This window comes from Nothobranchius furzeri, chromosome 4 (assembly GCF_043380555.1).
Source record: "Nothobranchius furzeri strain GRZ-AD chromosome 4, NfurGRZ-RIMD1, whole genome shotgun sequence".
Classification (NCBI taxonomy): Eukaryota; Metazoa; Chordata; class Actinopteri; order Cyprinodontiformes; family Nothobranchiidae; genus Nothobranchius; species Nothobranchius furzeri.
The window spans coordinates 71297661-71318576 of record NC_091744.1 but is presented as its reverse complement, the minus strand read 5'-3'; the positions used below and the strand labels follow the sequence as shown (position 1 = coordinate 71318576).

Sequence of the window (20916 nt, the reverse complement as noted above, 5' to 3'; positions counted from 1 at the left end):
TAAACTCTTAAAAATCAGTCAATATATTTTGATTCTCACTTACCCCTGCTTGATTTGGCATCGGATTAAATCCACACTGGTTACAGACTGTGTTCTTGCATTCAGTACATATACTGTAGTTAGGTGGTTCGTTGGACCCAACATAGAGTTCAGCTTTACACAGTGGACAAGAGGTCTGGCCCTGTTTGACACCAGTTTGGGATGGATCTTTAGCCTTTACAGGCTCCAATGGAGCTTTGTCCTCTTTGGCCTGTCCCACATTAAACATTTTGTTCAGTTCAAGTTCTGCTTTCTTCTTCTGCTTTGCAGCGGGGGATTTGACCTCTCTTGCAGGAGACAGTTTAGGAGAAACTGGTGGAGTAGTCTTGGGCTGGTCCTGAACAGCTGAGGTAATCAAGCTAGTTGCAGAGCTGAAAATGGAAGAACCAAAGCCAAACATTTTTCCACTTACAGACTCTGCTTGCTTGTTCACATCTTGCTGAGTTTTAGTACCACCTAGTCCAAAGAAACCTCCAGAATCTTTCTCTGAAGTAGCATTGCTCTGCTTACGTTCAGTCGGACGTTTCTGGCTAGTTGATCTATTTGGTTCTGATGTTCTCTGTGGCTCATCTGGTTGCTTCTTTGATGCAACTGGGCTTGCCTGTTTCAGAACCACTGGCTTGGTGGTAGTTTCTGGTTTGTCTGGCTTTGCTGTTGCAGACAGTCTCCTCTGAGGTGACTGTGGTGCTGTCTTTTCAGGCTCAGGTGTGCTGGTGTTGTCTGTCTTTGCTGGTTTAGCAGTTATCTGAGATTTGACAGATGCAGCTTTGGGGGACTTGTTCACTTCAAGGGCCCGCTGCATCTGGCAGTTGAGACACAACCACTCCACCTAAAATGAAAAATAAATAAATAAACAAAGTAAATTTAATCAAAAATAGTGAAACCTGAAAAAATGAATTTCTTTATATTATCTTACCACAGCTTCATTTGGCATGGGGTTAAATCCACATTGGTTACACACAGTGTTCTTGCACTGAGTACATGTATTGTAGTTGGGTGGATCCTTGGAGCCTGTGTTGAGTTTGACCTTACACAGTGGACAGGTGCATTTATCAGTTTTGACACTTGCTTGAGGACTTGCTTCAGGCTTTGCAGCCTCTGATAGTTTTCTGTCCACGTTGGTGTCTACTGATGAAGGTCTCATTGTCTGAGTCGATGGTTTCTGTGGCTCACGCTTCTGGGATACGGGAGACTTGATTTCATCTGGTTTACTCTCTACAGGTAGTTGACCCTCCACCTTTAGTGGCTGCTCTGGTTTCTTCTGCTGTTCTTTCTGGACAGCAGAAGGTTTAGATTCCTTTGCTGGAGACAGCTTTGGAGAAACTGGTGGAGTTGTAGTCAACTGATCTCGAACAGCTGAGGTTATCAAAGACGAGGCAGAGCTAAAGATGGAAGAACTAAATCCTAACATCTTCCCACTTGATGCGTCTGCAGTCTTTGCTGCTTCAGGCTGTGATTTAGAATCACTAAACCCAAATAAACCTCTGGATTCCTGCTGTTTTGCTGGAACGCCAGTCTCCTGTTTGCTTTCAGGTTGGCTTGGCTGATGTGGTTTCCTCTGAGCCGTTTTGAGTATTTGTTCTGTTGTCTCAGCTTCAGATTTTCTTGAGGTTGTGGATTTATTCTCCTTTGTTTGTTCCACAGAGTCTGGACTGTCCTTCTCTGGAGCAGTTAGCTTGGACTGATCCTTTGACATAAAAGCAGCAGATGGAGGTAATTTACTGGGTGATGTTTGGGACTTCAGAGCAGGTGGCGCCACAGGCTCAAGGGTTCCTGCTGCTCTTTTCATCTGACAAATAAGACATAGCCACTCTTTTATCTAAAAATACAACAGACAAATGGTTGTGTGTTAATATAGGATTAGAATTTCAATTTGGAAGATTTTAACAGGGTTTCCTCTATAAAACTTGCTAGGCCTGGCGGACCGTGAGAGCAGAGTGGGGTGGGGTGGTGGGTGGGCACAGTTCGTTCCCCTGCCGTCCGTGACAGCGAGGGGTTCACTGATCATTTTGCCGCCGTCTGTCATACATGACAGCGGGAGAGAGGCACGCGGCTTTTTCGGTGCAACACAACCAACACGTTCGGTACCGTGCGTCGTGCCTGACTGTGCGGAAAGGGGGGATGGAGGGGTGGACGCTTGGCCAGGCAGGTGACCAAGCAAGGCCTGGTGGCCTGCCAGGCTCATAAAGCACTGGGGGAAACCCTGTTTAAGAAAAAAAAACTCTCAAAACCCTTACCCTAACCCTGCAAGGCAGGCTTCAAGAGCTTAAAGAGTTCATGTTGTAATGGAAAAAAAATCTATTTGCATAAACTGAACTGAGAGAGTTTAAGGCATAAATCCCATCATTACTTACCTCTCCAATGGGCATGGGGCTGAATCCACATTGATTACAAACTGTGGTCTTGCACTCAGTACAGGTGTTGTAGTTGGGAGACAGCTTTGTGCTGATGTTCATCTCAACCTTACAGAGTGGGCAAGTAGATGGAACTGCACCTGCTTGCGGGATTTTTGATAACTCTAGGGAAGCTTTGTCGTCCTTGTTTGCATGGGAGTCATCCGATTTCTTCTCCAGCTCTGGTTTCTGAGGAATCATTTTCTTTTCTCTTGCTGGTGACATTTTGGGAGAAACTGTGGGCGTAGTTCTTGGAGAGATTTTGGACACAGCAGACAACTTTGGAGAGACTTGTGCTGGTGCGGACATCTTACGAGATGCCGGTGGCGTAGTCTGGGATTCGTCCTGAACAGCAGCTGATATCAAACTGGATGCTGAGTTGAAAATAGAGGAACTGAAGCCAAACATTTTTCCTCTGAATGATTCAGTTGTTTTTGAAACAGTTGGGCCCACTTTAGGACCACTGGATGGATTTCCTGACTCAGGTTGGGCATCTGGTAAAACCTTCTTTTGTTGTGGTTCAAGCTTGTTTGCTTGTCCGGCCTGTTTTTGTGGACCTGTTCCTTCTTGGATATCCACAGGGGTTTTCTGACCAGCAGCTGGGATAGAATGAGTTTCACCTGGTTCTTTTGCAGCCTTAGTAGTAGGTGGAACTGTTGCTCGCTGTACTGTCTGAGGAGAAACTGGTGTGGGCCCCCCCTTCTTTTGAAGTAAACCAGATACTGCATCTTCCACCTTCATATCAGATGTGAGCAGTTCCTTCTTTTGAGTTTCTTTCTGGATAGGAGCAATAATTTTCTTATGTGCAGGAGATGGAGAAGTTTTGTTGGCTTCACTTTGGGGTTTCATAGTAGGCTCTGTGGCCTCGGATGCACCAAGAGCTCTTTGCATCTGACAATTTAGACATAACCATTCTTTAGCCTGAAAATAGAGAAAATATAAGGAATAAGATTGCAAGTTTTTTTTTAATGGAACATTTATCTCAGTAAAGGTTGAATATGGAACATGGACACCATCGTGACATCTAGTGTGAAGAGGTTGAAGTTGTAACAGAACAAAATTTCTAGCTATCGGGGTGTTGGTTCACTGCCAATATGTGAAGTCACCAGCCAGCACCATGTCCAGTGATGAATTGTACAGAGTAAGAACTCATTTCTATTATTAAGTTTATTTTATAGCAGTATTTAATGTTAGAACATCTTCTAGGCTCAGAATCAGCTGCTTGACTTATCGAGTTCACCATTTTACAGTCACAGCCTTGATGTGAGCAAACGTTTTACCACAATGGTGCCCTCTACTGGCTGATAGATGTAAACATAAATCAAGTGATGTGCCCGTTAAAATACATTTTTGATTATTATTATTTTTTTAAATATAGCTTATGAAGGAAAACTGAACCTACATTCTGCACACCTCTAAATGTCTGGTGGAGGTATTAATTTAAAAAATATATAGCTTTTGGTAAATTGTTCCATAATCAACATTTAATTTAGCCATGTTAAAATTATTTACACTGAACTGACAACGTATACCTGTTTGTAAATAAACATTCCAAAATATATAAACATAATAGAAGAAATATACCGTAAATCCTCTAATACAGGCCAGGGCCTGTATTTTACTCAAGCTCATCAAGCTCCAGGCCTTTATTGGAAGAAGGACCAGAATTAGAGGAGGCCTCAATTTCTATTTGAGCAAAATGAACTAATGGTTCGCTGGAGTTTTTGACAATTAAAATTGCGCCCACATTTTCAAAGTTAAACACATTTCTTTTAACAACGGTAGTTTCTGCTTCAGCCCTCTCCCCCCTCCTCAAGCGCAGCGGCCAAAAACTCAATGATGCGCCTGCAGCCTCTCGGAGTTCCTGCTGCTCTAAAGAGTAAAATAATTATTTCACTTTCTGTTCCTCGCTTCTGATTACCTTCAATGGTGTTTGTTTGTTGCAACAGCAGGTACAAAAACTAACTTGTTTTTATTTGACTATTTTTCTGTCCTGTCTGTTTATTATCTTCCTGCATCTCCTCTCAATCCTAAATAAAAACTGCTACCTGGTTTCATATATATTCACCTTATGAGTTACCTTTGAACTGCAGTTCTAAAAGATCTACCGACTGCAAAAACAGCGGAGTGCTCGCCGGCCACATCAGTGAGGTGCGTCACCGAGGACAAAACAGGTGATGCGCCGGGATCCACAGCATCAAAAAGCATCAGGCACAAATAAAAGAATAAAAGACAGGAAACATAAAAGGAAATGAGCCGACATGAACGATCGCGTGTTAAATTAGTTTTTGAGGTGGCGACACCTGATTTGATAATGTTGCTGTGGCCGTGCTCAGGATGCAGATGTCTGGAGCGCGTCAACAATCAGAGCTTTGCATGTGCAAGCTGGTTAAGGTTAGGATGGGGGTGAGGGGAAGGTTAAATTGCAAGAGGGTGAACGTCACAAATTGGTTAAATGTCCGTTTTACGGCGGGTGTCAGTACCGACGCTCAGGCACAGCGCGTTGCCTCCCGACGCGCAGGAGCTTGTCACCTTTTGACAGCAGGCTGCTGTCTTTTCTGAGGACTGCATCTTGCCGGTCATTATCACGTGACAGCGACTAGTCAATGACAGGCATAAAAAGTCACTATAGAGCAGGGAAGTCGACTAGTGACTAGTTCATACAACCCCTACTTCTCCCCAGAGTGTTCTGCAGTATAATCAGCACGTTCTCTTTGAACTTGATATCAAATTTTCGCCTCCTCTTCACCTCCGCACGGTTCAAGTTACCCTCGCGGTCTTTCACTGGCAAATCAAAAGTGAGATGGATGACACAACCGCCCCCGTTCTTGATTGTTACCACATTCCACCCGGCCACAATAAAATACCGGCCATTATTCACCTCCGCCGACTCCGACACCGGCCAAAATGTGATACCCGTCAATTAATTGAATACAGGCCAATATTAGAGGATGTACTTATGAAGGTTTTTTTTTTTTTTTGGATAGACAATAACTAAATTAGTGAATGATTTTACAATTACCTCTGACGTGTTTGGCATGGGATTAAATCCACACTGGTTGCACACAGTGTTCTTGCACTCTGTGCATTTGTTGTAGTTGGGAGGTTCCTTGGAACCAATGTTTAGTTCTATCTTGCAGAGTGGACAGGTAGGTTGACCTGCCTTGGGAACATCTGGAGCAACTGGCCCCTTTAGAGGCTCTTGTAACTCTTTTCCTACTTTGGCTTGCAGCAGCAGAGAGGTCTTGGACTGTTGGAGTTGTTCTGGTTTCTTTTCTTGATTGCATTTCTGAACAGGAGGCGTTTTGGTTCCCTTTGCCATTTTAGGAGAAAGTGGTGGTGTGGTTTTTGATTCATCGTGGACAGCTGAGGATATCAAAGTAGATGCAGTACTGAAAATGGACGAACCAAAGCCAAACATTTTCCCACCAACTGACTCAGCAGCTTTTGCTGATTCAGGCTGAGTTTTGGGACCACCAGGTTTTACGGACCTTCCCACTTCTTCTTTTGCTGGTGGCATATTACTCTTCTGGGACCCTGTCTTCGGGACTTGCTGAGGAATGTTCTCACCAGCTTCTGAAGTGATATGTTGCTGACTTTCAGATCCTTTATCAGATTCCCCTTTTGCTGGCTGCTCAGGAGATTTTTGTGGTTTCCGTTGAGGTGAACCAACTGGTGAGGACTCTTTAGATTTCGCAGAGACTGAAATAGCTTTCTGTTGAGTAGGAGTGTCCTTCTTCACAACACTGGCAGGTTTATTTGCTGACTGTAGGTTCATCACAGGTGTTCCTGGAGGCTCAGATGCACCCAGTGCCCTCTGCACCTGACAGTTCAGACATAACCACTCCTTCACCTACAGCAAAAAAAAAAAAAAAAAAAAAAAAAAAAACATAAGCTGACATCAGTTTCCCTGTGGTTCACAAGAATGCATGCTGGCTTGAAAATGATGTTTACATAATTGGGACACAATCATCCTCTTACCTCTGTAACATTTGGCGTTGGATTAAACCCACATTGGTTACAAACAGTGCTCCTACACTCGGTGCAGGTGCTGTAGTTGGGGGTATCTTTAGTGCTCACATTGAGCTGTACCTTGCAGAGAGGACATGCTGATTCACCCCTCTTGGAAATGACAGGTGAAGCTGAAGCTTTCTTTGGCGGTTCTGGTGCAGGTTTTTCTGCTTTTGGCTGTGCTGATGTTGGACCCGTGGCTTGCTTCAGGTCCTGGGGTTGCTTTTCGTGTTCTTTTTTGGTGACCGTTGGAGATTTGGAGTCCTTTGCAGTTGTCATCTTGGGAGATACCGGAGGTGTTATTTTAGACTCATCTTGACTAGTAATTAAAGTAGATGCAGAACTTAAGAAGGATGAGCCAAAACCAAACATCTTCCCAGTGACTGATTCTCCATGTTTTGAAGCATCGGATTGACTTTTGGGACCACCAAAACCAAAGAAACCTCCAGACGCTTGAACTGTGGCATTTCCCTGTTTTTGTGCTGCTTGAGCTGTCTGCTGTGTTTGTTTCTGAGAACCTGTCCTCTGGCTTTCTTTAGGAGATTCCTGACCAGCAGTTGGTCTGACCTCTTTATGGCTGTCTAGCCCTTCAGCCTTGGCAGGTTGCGGTGGTGTTGACATCTTATTCTGGGAAGAGCCTGCCACTGGTGTCTTTTGATGTGCAGATTGTACTGCATTTGTCTTTTTAGCTGAAGTGGCTGGGGATGTGTCTCTCTGGGATTCAATTCCTCCAGCAGCTCGTTTCACCTGGCAGTTTAGACAAAGCCACTCCTTTCCCTTAAAAAGTACAGACAATCCGTTAGAAAGAAATGTCATTATGGGCTTCAAATTTAGTTAGATTTATACCAAAGCAGACTTATGTTGTATTAAGATAAGGTTAGGAATTAAACCCCCCCCCCCCACACACACACACACACACACACACACATAAAATTGGTTATATAATTGATTTGATGTTGAGCGAGGAAAAAAACAATATGTTGAACAGATGAATAACAAAAACATGAAGAAATCTGTAGTTTGTTTAAAGAATAAGTCACGGACAAACAAAAAAGTCATGGTCACTATTTAAGTTATGCTGTGGCAGTTAAGGGAACACACAATTCAGTGTTTTGTGCATTCTACTGCTTCTAAAATCTTGTAAAACTTTTATTGTGATCCTGATTTTATTCCCCCTAACAAGATGGAGTAGCCTTGAACTGTCCTTGGCAACGTAGATACTAAATGTGCATTAGGTTACAGAGTCAAGTGTCAAGTCCTTTGTGCTTCAGGTTGCAATATCTGTTTAGTCTGTGTGCAGTATTCCCCACAATACTCGTGTGTGTGTGTGTGTGTGTGTGTGTGTGTGTGTGTGTGTGTGTGTGTGTGTGCGTGCGTGCGTGTGTGTGTGTGTGTGCATGCGTGAGTGTGTGCGTGTGTGTGCATATGTATGTGAGTTTGTATAATTTCCTCTACAAAGTTAGCAATGCATAATATGTCGTGCAAGCTAATTTGTTATTGCATTTTTGTTATCATTGTACAACTAATTTATTCCGTATACAATTCATGTCTTACCTCTTTAACATTTGGCATTGGGTTAAATCCACATTGATTGCAGACGGTGCTTTTGCATTCAGTGCAGCTACTGTAGTTGGGAGGATCCTTGGAGCCCACATTGAGCACCAGCTTGCAGATTGGACAAGTGGACTGGGTTTTGTCTGAAGCATTAGGAGAGGCTGAAGCTGCCTTTGGAGTCTCAGCTGAGGACCTCTCCCGTTTAACCTGTCCTGCAGACTGAGCCTTTGCCTCCTGAGGTTGTTGCTGCTTTTTTTCCTGGTCTGGCTTTTGGACAGGAAAAGCTTTGGTGTCCTTTGCTGGGTGAATTTTAGGAGAAACTGGTGGAGTAGTTTTGGTTTCATCCTGAACAGCTGATGCAATCAAAGTGGACGCAGAGCTAAAAATCGAGGATCCAAACCCAAACATCTTCCCAGTTACTGACTCTTCTGCTTTGACAGGTTCAACTTTAGCACCACCAAAACCAAATAAACCTCCTGATGCCTGCTGGGGAGAAGAAGTGGCACTACTTTGATTTTGTCCAGTCAGTAGTGTTTTTTGAGTTCCTGATTTTCTCTGAGTCTCGGGTGTCATTTTGTTCGGAGATGCTGGACTGATGTTTTTTAGATGTTCTGGTCCTTTATCAGCTTCACCCTTCGCTGGTGTTTCTATTGATTTAGACTGCAAATTCTGTGGTGAACCTGATGCCGACGTTTGTTTTTTTATGGCTCCAACAGGAGAGCGAGTGCGATTTTGTGGAGCAGAAACTTTGCTCGGCGAGGGCTTTTTTACAGCGGCTCCAGGTGGTTCAATAGTTCCTTGAGCCCTCTGAACTTGGCAAGTAAGGCAAAGCCACTCGTGGCCCTGTACGAGACAGAAAAGACATGCAAGTTCAGCTAAGTCTGTATGTAAAGCACAGATGTAAAGGAAAACAGGTAATTCACCAAGGACACTACTCCACCTCAACCAGAAATGGTGGAAATGGTTTATAAACATCATCAGGCAGAAATAATTTTCAGCGTGTTGCATTATAGTTTTAGTGACCACAACACTCTTGCTGGATAAGATCATGTTGTGGTACATTGCATTACTTTAAAATGCTCCACGAGCTCCAAACTGAATAAAATAAAATGCAGATAGATGTCTAAATGATAAAAAAATATGTATGTTTCTAATTATTTTGTATATTGTACAGGTTATAATTTTTATTCTGACAAAGAAGTAATGAGAAAACAGATAACAACAGAAAAACATGAAACATTGAGGCACTACTTACGTCAGAGTCTGGAGGACTGAAGCCACACAAGCTGCACACTTCGTTTTTACACTGCGTGCAGGTTTTATAGTTAGGTGGTTCCTTGGCTTGGATATTGAGTTCGGTTGTGTTACAGACTGGGCAAACGATTTTAAGACCTGCTTTTGACTGAGTTCTGCCTCTGGTAGCTGCCAAAGATGGAGACCCTCCAGGAGTCAGGCTAGGTGTTCCAGGTCCTTTCACACCTTGTTGTTTATCAGAGGACTGAGTCTGAGGTGGACCTCTAACTCCTTTCTGTTGTTGTCCCACCTTGGCTGTGTCCCGGTTATGTTGTCCAGTTATTGGTGACTGCTGGTCTAACCCAATCATTGGGGACCCTGGTCGCCCAGTCTTTGCAAATTCTTGCTGTGCACCAGTTTTAGTTAGACCTTGCTGCACCTTTGCCACAGATGGGACCTGTTGTCTATCAGATGATACTTTGGGAGATTCTGGTTGTGCTCCAGGTTTTGGTGAACCCTGATGTGGTTGTTGGTTTTTAGGGTTCTCTCTCTCTTGATTTGTAGGAGCTTGTATTCCCACAGGTCTGTTAGTCAGACCAGTTTGTCTGCTCCCCTGCTGCTGTGGTGATCCCTGTTGTGGATGAGGCTGAGACTTTTGCATAGGCAGTCCTTGGCCTGACTTTTGGAGACCCTGCTCTTGTTGAGTCCCTTTTCCATGACCTGCTCCAGTCTGTTGCTCTCCAGATGGCTTTCTTCCTTGCTGTTGTGGGGACTTTTTATCCCCGTCGCCATCATCGCCAAACAAACCAAACTTGTTCACAGCAGAAGACACAGCATTCAAGGGGTTGGCCCCGCTAAGAAATTTGGAAGAGAACATTGCGTCTTTGTCCTTCGCCTCCTCCTCGTCCTCCTCCTCACTGGAGTAAGAATCTACCGGACTGTCAGATTCAGAGCAGGAGCTAACCCCTCCTTGTCCTGGCTCTCCAGCAGAGGCCTGGGATGGAGCAGCACCCGTAGAGAGATCATCTACAGCCCTCCTGCTGTGGCTGCTACTGCTATTGCTGCTGCTGCTGCTGCTCTCTGGGCTCTCTTCAGGCTCAGCATCTACACCAGACTTCCTAAATGCATGACAATCAAAGACAAGAAAGCTGTTAGATGACAAGAAAGAAGGCAGTGGGGGTGTAGTGACTCCATGTACAAAGTTAGGATATATGCCCAGCAAATACAATCTGAGGTAAGCTAATCAACCAAACAGAAGGTGAAAAAAACTGAATTTGCAAGAAAAATAATCACATATTCACCGATTAAATACTGTGGGCTTCTCAACCGCAAGTAATCAGTCACAAGTCAACTTAAAAAATACATCAGTGTGGTGCATAATGAGGTTAAAATGCTTCCATTTAGAGAGGTGCATTATTATTCAAATCAAGCAAGTGGACATTTTACAAAATGATTTGAATTTGAATACACTCTAAATGAAGAAGTGACACTGTGTATTTTAATCCAGGCTGCAAAGAATTTGATATAGTCATCAGCTACTGTTGCGTTCAGGACCACGGCCAGAGTCTGAACCTCTAGGCCCATCAAACATCAGACCACCGTCTTTCCATCAGTGTAACAAACAAGGAGGGCTATGGTCCTAATTATACATCCAAAAGAAAATGTAAATAAAAAAAAATTAAGATAAGTAAGTACCAGCTCAGTGGCCTAGTGATAGAGTGTCCGCCTGGGAGTCCGCCTTAGACTGGGAGATCAGGGTTCAATTCCTAATCGGGTCATAGCAAAGACAGAAAAAAATGGGACCCAATGCCTCCCTGCTTGACACTCAGCAGTAAGGGGTTGGATTGGGGGTTTAAACCACCAAATGGTTCCCGAGCGCGGCTGTGTCTGCAGCCCACTGCCCCCCCAGGGTATGGGTCAAATGTGGAGAACAAATTTCACCCACACATCAGTGTGTGTGAACTAATGGGACTTTACTTTTAACTTTATCTTTAAAAGTGCAGAAAAACCCCTTCCATAATAACTGAGCTGTTGTTTCTCTTTAACCAGTAAAATAAAATAAAATAAAATAAAATAAAACATCACCTCAGATTGTCTAGAAGTGGGAAAATCTCATGCAGAACAGGATTTTACAGCAAGACAAGTAAACACGAAGTCTAGTGCTATCTCTGGAGAAACTGCAGGCACATCCGGGTAGAGGCCCACTAAATATGCATGAGTAGATGCATACAATAATTTATAATAATCTCCAAACGTATACGTGGCAAAGGTGCTAAAACATGCGAATTTAAATCTGGATGAAGAAACCTGAGAAGGCTGTTAGAGGCGTTTCTATGCACTAAGCATAAGCATCATATAATGTAGGCGAATCTCAAGCATCCACGGAGGTTTCCGTCAGTGGAAAACACGCACGATGCCCGACCATTCTGGGAGATTAGTCCGCAGAGAGGTGATGACAAGTGTTGTGGGGAAAAAAAAGGGAAACGCTACCATTTATGTGCCCTTGACGACGTTCACTTAGTAAAAAAGACACATGATTTTTATCATTCCTGAACAAGTCTAAAACGAACGAAAATCCCTGTCATTGCTGCGAATTTCACGACACACCATCTGCCATCCGCGCCGTGTCTCCCCCTACTCATACCCTCCCCTCCTCCTGCAGCCGAGCATCCTTCACCCTCCACGGTCACAATGTCAAACACCAACGCGCGGAATCCCAGCGACAACCGGGCGGATCCGTACCTCCATCAGGAAGTGGTCCGTCTCCCCATCCTCCCCCTCTGAGCTCGTCGGATATCCCCGCTAGCTCCGTGCCAGTGTACCGCCGACGGATGGAGGGCACAGGGCAGCAGATTGAGTGCGATCAGAGAACCACTCTGCCTCCCGCGCTACTGCGCAGGCGCTGCATCTGACAGGTGATCACCATATATATCACGCACGGAAATTTAAATTAAAAGGGACAAGAGGCAATGTGTGTATCAGTAGCAAACGCCTGGAGATCACCCCCTTGTGTGATTTACCACTGTGCATTTTGTCGGATGTGTTTGAAATGTCATCGTGATCAGGAGCTGTTAAAGGCCGAGCCAGAGCCACACCAGAAATATTCTAGTCACTTTGATCATATTTGCTCTGCTAGTGCCCATCTTGTTGGGTTGTTGTAGCCCGTTTATGAACTGCGTTTGCTATGTTTGTACAGTTTAACACCACTTCTATCATCTGATCTCAAAATTCCTTTTGTCAATAACTCTCAGTGAAGGAAATAAATAAAAGACAATTCTGCACACATGAATGAATCTTATGAGAAGTTGCTTTTTTAAGTAAATAAACAACCAATCAAATGGCAGAAACTCAGCTGATGAAATTCCAAATGAGCATCAGAATGTCCAACCTAACTCTGCAGGACACAACTATAAATAACAAACACTTCTCTATTTCTTTCTGTCTTTTTAACTAAATTCCAATATTTCCAGTACTAATTTCATAATAAAATACACTCACTGGCCACAATATTGGGTGAACCTGTTTAACTGCTCTTTAAGACAAATTACTAATCAGCCAATCACGTGGTGGCAACTCAATGCATTTAGACATGCTGGCATGGTCAAGAAAATCGCCTGCAGTTCAAACTGAACTTCTAAATGGGGAATTAAGGTGATTTAAGTGACTTTGAATGTGGCGTGGTTGTTGGTGCCAGACGGGCTTGTCTGAGTATTTCAAAAACTGCTGATTTTGTGGGATTGTCACACACAACCATCTCTGGGGTTTACAGAAAATGGTCCAAAAAAGGGAAAACGTCCTGTGAGAAGCTGTTCTGTGGATGAAAATGCCTTGTTGATGCCAGAGGTCAGAGGAGAATGGCCAGACTGGTTTGAGCTGATAGAAAGGCAACAGTAACTCGAATAACCACTCATTGTGCTGAAGAGCATCTCTGAACGCACAACATGTGGAACCTTGAGGCAGATGGGCTACAGCAGCAGAAGACCACACCGGGTGCCACTCCTGTCAGCTAAGAACAGGAACCTGAGGCTACAATTCATGTGCAGGCTCACCAAAACATGACAATAAAAGATTGGATAAATGTTGCCTGGTCTGATTTCTTCTGCAACATTTGGATGGTAGGGTCAGAATTTGGCATCAACAACATAAAAGCATGGATCCATCCTGCTTGTATCAACGGTTCAGGCTGGTGGTGGTGGTATAATGGTGTGGGGGACATTTTCTTGGCTCACTTTCGGCCCTTTGGTACTAATTGATTATGGTTGCAACACCACAGCCTACCTGAGTGTTGTTGGTGACCATGTCCAGCCCTTTATGGCCACAGTGTATCCATCTTCTGATGGCTACTTCCAGCAGGATAATGTGCCATGTCATAAAGCTTGAATCATCTCAGACTGGTTTCTTGAAACATGACAATCAGTTCACTGAACTCAAATTACCTCCACAGTCACTGGATCTCAATCCAATAGAGCACCTTTGGGATGTGGCGGAACGGGAGATTCATGGATGTGTAGCCGACAAATCAGCAGCAACTGCTGATGCTGTCATGTCAATGTGGACCAAAATCTCTGAGGAATGCTTCCAGTACCTTGTTGAATTTATGCCAAAAAGGATAAAAGCAGGTCTGAAGGCAAAATGAGGTCCAGCCCGGTACTAGCAAGGTGTACCCAATTAAGAGGCCAGTGAGTGTAATGTTTGGTCAATCTTTGACTACACTGTGCACAAGTGCATCTCTTCAACCTTGCCTTCATTTTACCCCAAAATACATTCTCTCATCAATTTAAATCAAACCGTTCTGGTTCTATTTTAGTTTTCAGTAGACTGGAAGATGTGATGTAAAGAGAAAAACCTTCATGCATTCTAGATTCTTGACATAATAAAATGATCTATAAACTTTTAATTTTACAGTTTAACCCCTTGGGGCATTTATTTTTACTGAATAAAAGAACTGATATATTTTAGCTAAAGAAATGTCCTTCAACATGCCAACAGACAAAACATGATCTTCATGCTATAAAGACAAAAGGAAAACTATAAGAAAACATATCAGCACTTGGTATGGCATCCATTCTTTTCAGTTTCTCATCCCCACACCAACATGCTAATTCACTCCGAGCCTGCCGCAGACAAATAGAGATGTGAAGTGTGGAAAGCATGAGTGAGATGTGTGGGAATAATGAAGAGCAAGTGTTGTGCGGGTGTGTGGAAGACTTGCGTCATCTGTGATGTGTGAGCAGCAGAATCACCACGGTCTCTTTGGAAAGTGCCAGATTCGGCTTCACTCTACACACCGACACACAGGAACTCGCAGAGGAAACATTCATCAGCACTCCATCTAGGGATAAAGCTGTGACTCTGCTGTGGGCTCATGCATGATCCGGAAATCCACCAAGTCGCCTAATCTTTGATGACTTATCTCTGCCTCATCCTCATAATCCGATTCCTGTTCATATGAATCCTCAGAGGTTAATTTATGTTTATTTATGTGTTGTTGTTGTTGTAGAACAAAACCCACAATCTGTTGGTGTGTATTTCTGTCTATTTTGTTAAGATGTAGTTTTACACTGGCTGTATTTGTGTCTATATAAGGAAGTCTGTAAGGAAGTTGTCATTCAACAATATTATGTAAGATTTTATGACAGCAAGCTCTCACCAGATGTCATTTTGGGCAAGCTGTTGTCTCGGGATTGCTTCAGAACACTTTTTTAAAACACCACTTCCATTATACTCTTATGCAGCAGAAACATCTTTGATTCAAAGGAACGGTTTTAGAGTATTTAAAGTAAGTTTCTTTTTTAAAGTATTCAGCAAATAAATACTTATATACTGTGGTCAGAGCAATCTCATAATGGAGAATCAGTGAGACATTTCGTGATGGATTAATAAACCTCACTGCTAATCAGGAAAATAACTCATTTAGAAGAGGAAGAAATGTTTAGTAACATGGTGCCTTCAAGGTAAAAAAAATCACAAGCTGCTTTGGAATAAACGTCCATCATATAAAACAACTGATTCATTTGTTGTTCCATGTCTTGTTCTTGTTTTGGTCACAGAGCTGGTTTCTAGTCTATCAACAGGCCACTTAAAAACAAAAAAACACATACACCCACTCACACGGTCACACCCAGTGGCAATTGATATAGTCGATAAACCTAACATGCATGTTTTGTCGTCTGGAGATGGAAACTGGAGAACCCTGATGGGGAGAACATGCAAACTTAAAAAGGCAATCACAGTTATCTTCTTTCTAGAAGATTACTGTTTCCTATTTCTCCAACCTGGTGTCCCAGAGCAAAGGGAACCCCAGGTGCTGTTTAACACCATCAGCAGCATCGTCTCTCCTGCCTCTCCTACAGCCTCCATCCACTCTGTTACAGACTGTGAGAACTTTCTGTCTTTCTTTGTGGACAAAGTCAATAAGGTTAGATCTAGCATCTCTCCTTCAGCTTTATCGCCGCCTCTCCCGACTCCAACCCTGTCTGTCATCCTAGATAGCTTTGCTCCTGTTTCTTTGCCTGAGTTAACCAAACTAGTTAACTCTATGAAGACCTCTGCATGCCCCCTCGACATCTTACCCTCATCTTTGTTTGAGTGCTTTTCAGTCCATCGGTCCCAGCGTGCTCTCTATAATTAATGCTTCTCTGGTCACTGGTCAGGTCCCTGCTTACTTTAAGAACACTGTAATCCACCTGCTTATTAAAAAACGGAGTCTTGACGCCTCTCTCCATAGCAGCTTCAGACCCATCTCTAAACTTCTGTTCATCTCCAAGATCTTGGAGAAGGTTGTGGCTAAACAACTCACAGCTGCTCTTGATCAACATAACATCTATGATTGCTTCCAGTCAGGTTTTCGTAGAGCTCATTCTACTGAAACAGCTCTTCTTGGGGTCTCTAGTGACCTTCTGACTCACAGTGATGCAGGGGACTGTTCTGTTCTGGTCCTGCTGGACCTGACTGCAGCCTTTGACACTGTTGACCATCACCTGCTACTGGAGAGGCTGAGAGACTGGGTAGGCCTATCAGGATCTGCTCTGGAGTGGTTCTCCTCTTATCTTTCTGAGCGCTCCTTTTCTGTGGCTGTCTCCAAGTTTAGGTCCTTCACCAACTCCCTTACCCATGGTGTCCCACAAGGTTCTGTGCTGGGGCCTCTGCTCTTCATCCTCTATCTGCTTCCTCTTCAGCACATCCTGAGCTCCTTCAAAGGAATCTCCTACCATCTTTATGCAGATGACATCCAACTGTACATCTCCTTTAAGCCCCATGAGATGTCTAAGCTGCAGCTGTTACACACCTGCTTAGACTTTATCAAAACCTGGATGGCTGGGAGCTTTCTACAGCTGAATGAAGATAAGACTGAGATTCTCATCTGTTCCCCAGACAAGCTGGTTCTCAAAGTCAGAGATTCTCTTGGTCAGCTTGCTTCTCACACCAAACCTTCCGTCAGGAATCTTGGCGTGACCTTTGACCCAGCTCTCACCCTGGATTCTCATGTCAGTTTTCTTGTTTGCTCTTCCTTCTTCCATCTCAGGAACATTGCAAAGCTGAGTCCCATTCTGTCCCACTCTGAACTTGAGACAGTTATCCACACCTTCATCTCCTCACGTTTAGACTACTGTAACTCTCTTTTCACGTGTCTGAGCAGAACCTCCCTGAACCATCTACAGGTGGTTCAGAATGCCTGTGCTCAGCTTCTGACCAAGTCCTCCAAACACACCCACATCACCCCGCTTCTCCTCCAGCATCACTGGCTGCCAGTCAACTTCAGGGTTCATTTCAAGATCCTGGTTCTGGTCTATAGGGCCTTACATGGACAAGCACCATCTTACATTGGCAATCTTCTTAGTCCCTACACCCCCAGCAGGTCCCTGAGGTCCAGTGATCAAAGCCTGGTTGTGCAGCACACCAGGCTATAGACCAAAGGTGACAGATAATTTGCTGCTGTGGCCCCCAGTCTCTGGAACTCTCTCCCCCTGAGCCTGAGATCAGTCAACTCAGTGGTCTCCTTTAAAACACAGCTGAAAACGCGTGTGCATGCGCATTACTCGACAACTCCGGCATGTTCTACAGAGGCGTCAGTTGGGCATACGGACTAGAAAAGATTGGCGAAAAAGTGAAACTACGAGTAAAATGTAAGTAATTCAATTATATATTTTAATGTTAACACATTAATTGATATATTTTGCACTTCAGTCACAGTTTTCAGTGTGCAGTTCATTTTTTGACTGCCAATTTCTGCACGTAATGTAATCGCTGATGAAACTACTAAACTTTGATGCCTGAACATCATGTAATTGGCTATGAAATGTATTAATAGTAACAAGAAGTAAAAAAAAAACAATACAAGACCAACAATTATACAGTCTGTGAGGAAATTAAAGTCAGCATTTTAAAGACGAAAAGGGCTATTTTAATAGATTCATAATATGAACCTGTTTCTAATTCTGTGTTCCTCCTGAAAAAGTTTTGTTTTTGACTAGAAATATGATGAAATAATTGACGTTTTTGACTAGTCTTATTTGAACATGTTTGACTACTGTTAGTGAGCTTTTTATACTTTTTTTTCTGCTTGCTTAAACTATTTTGCTACTTGTTTAAAAACGCAGGAATGTGATTCAAAATTACAAACCAGGAAGCAGAAAAATATCTAGACATAAACCAACACATAAAAAGATTTGTCTCTGTTAAAATGAAACATGTTAAAAACCATATTTCTTTTATGTATCTACCCATAAATCATAATTTTGTAAGGAAGCACACAGATAAGAATGGTATAAGATAAGTATGGAAATACCACACAGACAGAGAGGAAAGCTCTACAAAGAGTCATAAAGTCTGCAGAGAGGATCATAGGAATAACACTTCCTTCCATGGACTATGTGCACATACAACACTGAATTCCAATGTGCAGGGACTGTTGATCTGTGTGCAAATGGCAAATAAATGTCTTCAGTCTTGAGATAAGAAACATTTTAGAAGTAAAAAATTGTTTGAATGCTGCCTCGTCATATTTATAATAATTTACTTCCTCAACATGCGGTTGTATTGAGTGTATATGAACATAATTGACTGTAAATTTTTTTTTTAAATCAGAAGTTTTAATTTTCAAATTACTTCCTTGTTTCCATTTTTTACAGTAAAATGGAAAGCAGATGGGATGAGATATTTAATCTCCTTACCAAGGGTTGCTATCCGCTGCACTACACCAAAGGACAAAGGCAAAGCCTAAGGAAATATGCCTCTAAATTCAGCATTCATGGTAAGTTGTTAAGATTTAAGCATACACCACATTTTCTGATAATACGCCATATGACTAATGTGTAAATTCTTTCAATAAAGCTGGGGGTCTATTCTTTGGACCCTTGCCTAGGCGAAAATCCATTAAATCAAAAGAGGAGGCTTGGACCAACTTTAGGGAAATCCATACTTCAAAAATGGGAGGACACAGTGGCATTGTGAAAACTCGCAAATCATTGTGTTCTAAATTTTATTGGCATGGTTTGACTGCAGACATTGAGAAATGGGTATGTTACCTCATTGTTAGCAATCTCTAATATACAATATTTATAAATTTCATAAAACAAAATACATTTTCTAGCTGTCTGAATGTGACCATTGCCAAAGAGTTGGACCTCCACTGAAGGTAGTCGAAACACTGGATTGCATCAAGGTGACTGTCCATTGTAATTCTGTTAGTTTATTACTTCTATGTTACTTCTGTTCATAAACATTTAATCTATCACCAACAGGTATCTGGTGTGTGGGAGCTGGTCGGAATGGATCTGACGGGTCCGCTTCCCCAGACCCCTTCTGGCTACAAGTATATATTGACAGCCACAGATTATTTTTCAAAGTGGGTGGAGGCTTTCCCTCTGAAAACCAAGTCTGCAGAGGAAGTCTCCCAAAATTTATGCACAATTTTTATGGGCATGGCTGTCCTCTGTGCATTCTTTACAGACCAAGGGCGAGAGTTTGTGAATCAAGTAAGTTATGTTTAATATAAATTTTTATTTGGCCTAAAAGTCAAATCTGTAAAATAACTTATTATAATGTGCCTCATTGTTCTTTTAGATCAACAGCAAACTATGTGAGCTCCTTTCAATTGAGAGGAGTGTGACAGCAGCATATCACCCGCAGACTAATGGATTGGATGAAAAAACAAATGACAACATTAAACGGTGAGAAAACAATTACAGCTGTGTCTTGTTTTAACTTCTTTTGACAATAGCTTTGAAGCAAGGTTGAGAAACGAGGGCCCGGGCGGGATTCGATTCCCAGACTCCCAGGTGAGTCATGCGTGAGTCATGCATGCTAACCAGTCAGCCAAAGGGAGATCCGTTTGGCTGACTGGTTAGCACGCATGACTCTCACCCGGGAGTCTGGGGATCAAATCCCACCCAGGCCCTCGTTTCGCCACCTTGCCACAGCTTAGCATGTCCTGTATTTGTACTTTGTAAAGTTTGGTCGCATACCTCACTCAGTTAAAATAATTTGCATGTATTCATTTATCTATGGCTTTGTGACTATAAAATGAGAGTAAATATTTCAAAGATGTATTGAAAATTCAAGTATTTCTTACTGAAGCATGAAACTCTTTTTTTCCAGGGCCCTCAGAAAAGTTGTTAATGAAAGGCAGGATGATTGGGATCTGTATCTAGATGCGACTTTGTTTTCACTGAGGGCCAAAATGCACACCACAGCAAAATTTTCACCATTCTACCTAATGTATGGAAGAGAGGCAAGGTCCCAATGTGAACTTCCCGTTGAAATGCCGGTAAGAGTCTGCCTGCCATGAGTTATGTTGGAATCTTCCTTTGTACTAACATATTAATATACATGCTGATTTTGTGAATACTTATAATCGTTTTCAGACATAAAATCTTTTGACAGTAATGTTTTATAACAGTGTCTAAATGTAACTTTTGTATTGCAAAAACATGATCTGTTTTTGCAATGTAGCTGTCATCTATTATCCTTCCAGTGGAATACAGCAAATATGTAAATGAGCAAGAAAAAGTACAAAAGGACCGAGATGAGAAGGTAAAAGAAAATGTGGAAGTGGCTCAACAGAAAATGAAGGAAGCATATGCAAATAGGGCAAACCAAAAATACAAACATTTTACATTCAAAGAAGGGGATGAGGTGCTGTTGTACAATGTAAGAAAATGAAGTAGAAAAGGAGCCAGGATGGAGCGTGACTATTCTGGCCCATACACAACCCAGCAACTCTTGGGCAAGACTGCTATGCTGACAACTATGACAGGGAAACACTTGAAAACAAAGCACAGCATCACTCACATAAAGCCCTACAAACGAGGCAATGTGGGACACAAGGAAGCTGGGCCAAATGAACCACCAACAAAAATTCAAAAACTTGAATCAAGTGAGAAGCAAGAGAGGGAGTCAGTTATTAAGTACGTGGGCAAAACACATCTGGTGGGGAAAACTCTAAATCAGGACTTCGACAAGGTGATCCCTCCCTTTTCCAAGTTGTCTCCCTCGCGCCCTCCCTGGATGTCTCCCTCACACCCTCACATAATGTCTCCCTCGCCCCCTCCTGAGACATCACCCTCACCCCCTTCAAACATGTCTCCCTCGCTCTCTCCCTGGAGATTTCCTCCAACCCCTCCCAAGACATATCCCTCACCCCCTCTGAGCATGTCTCCCTCGCCCCCTCCCAGGATGTCTCCCT

At 42.9% G+C, this 20916-nt stretch overlaps 1 protein-coding gene across 5 annotated transcripts in view; it reads right to left on the bottom strand.

The window, feature by feature from the left end:
- The window catches only part of pclob (piccolo presynaptic cytomatrix protein b), a 71706-nt gene extending 59408 nt beyond the window's left edge, over positions 1 to 12298 (bottom strand). For all 5 annotated transcript variants that reach the window (XM_015964637.3, XM_015964639.3, XM_070550690.1 and 2 more), the window contains exons 1-8: positions 11973 to 12298; positions 9253 to 10348; positions 7998 to 8840; positions 6414 to 7220; positions 5455 to 6285; positions 2394 to 3353; positions 956 to 1858; positions 44 to 868 (exon numbers count right to left, since the gene is read on the bottom strand). In XM_015964637.3, the coding sequence (XP_015820123.3) occupies positions 44 to 868; positions 956 to 1858; positions 2394 to 3353; positions 5455 to 6285; positions 6414 to 7220; positions 7998 to 8840; positions 9253 to 10107 (6024 nt within the window). In that variant the 5' untranslated portion in view covers positions 10108 to 10348; positions 11973 to 12298. The remainder of the gene's footprint in view (positions 1 to 43; positions 869 to 955; positions 1859 to 2393; positions 3354 to 5454; positions 6286 to 6413; positions 7221 to 7997; positions 8841 to 9252; positions 10349 to 11972) is intronic.
- Positions 12299 to 20916: the final 8618 nt, after the last annotated feature.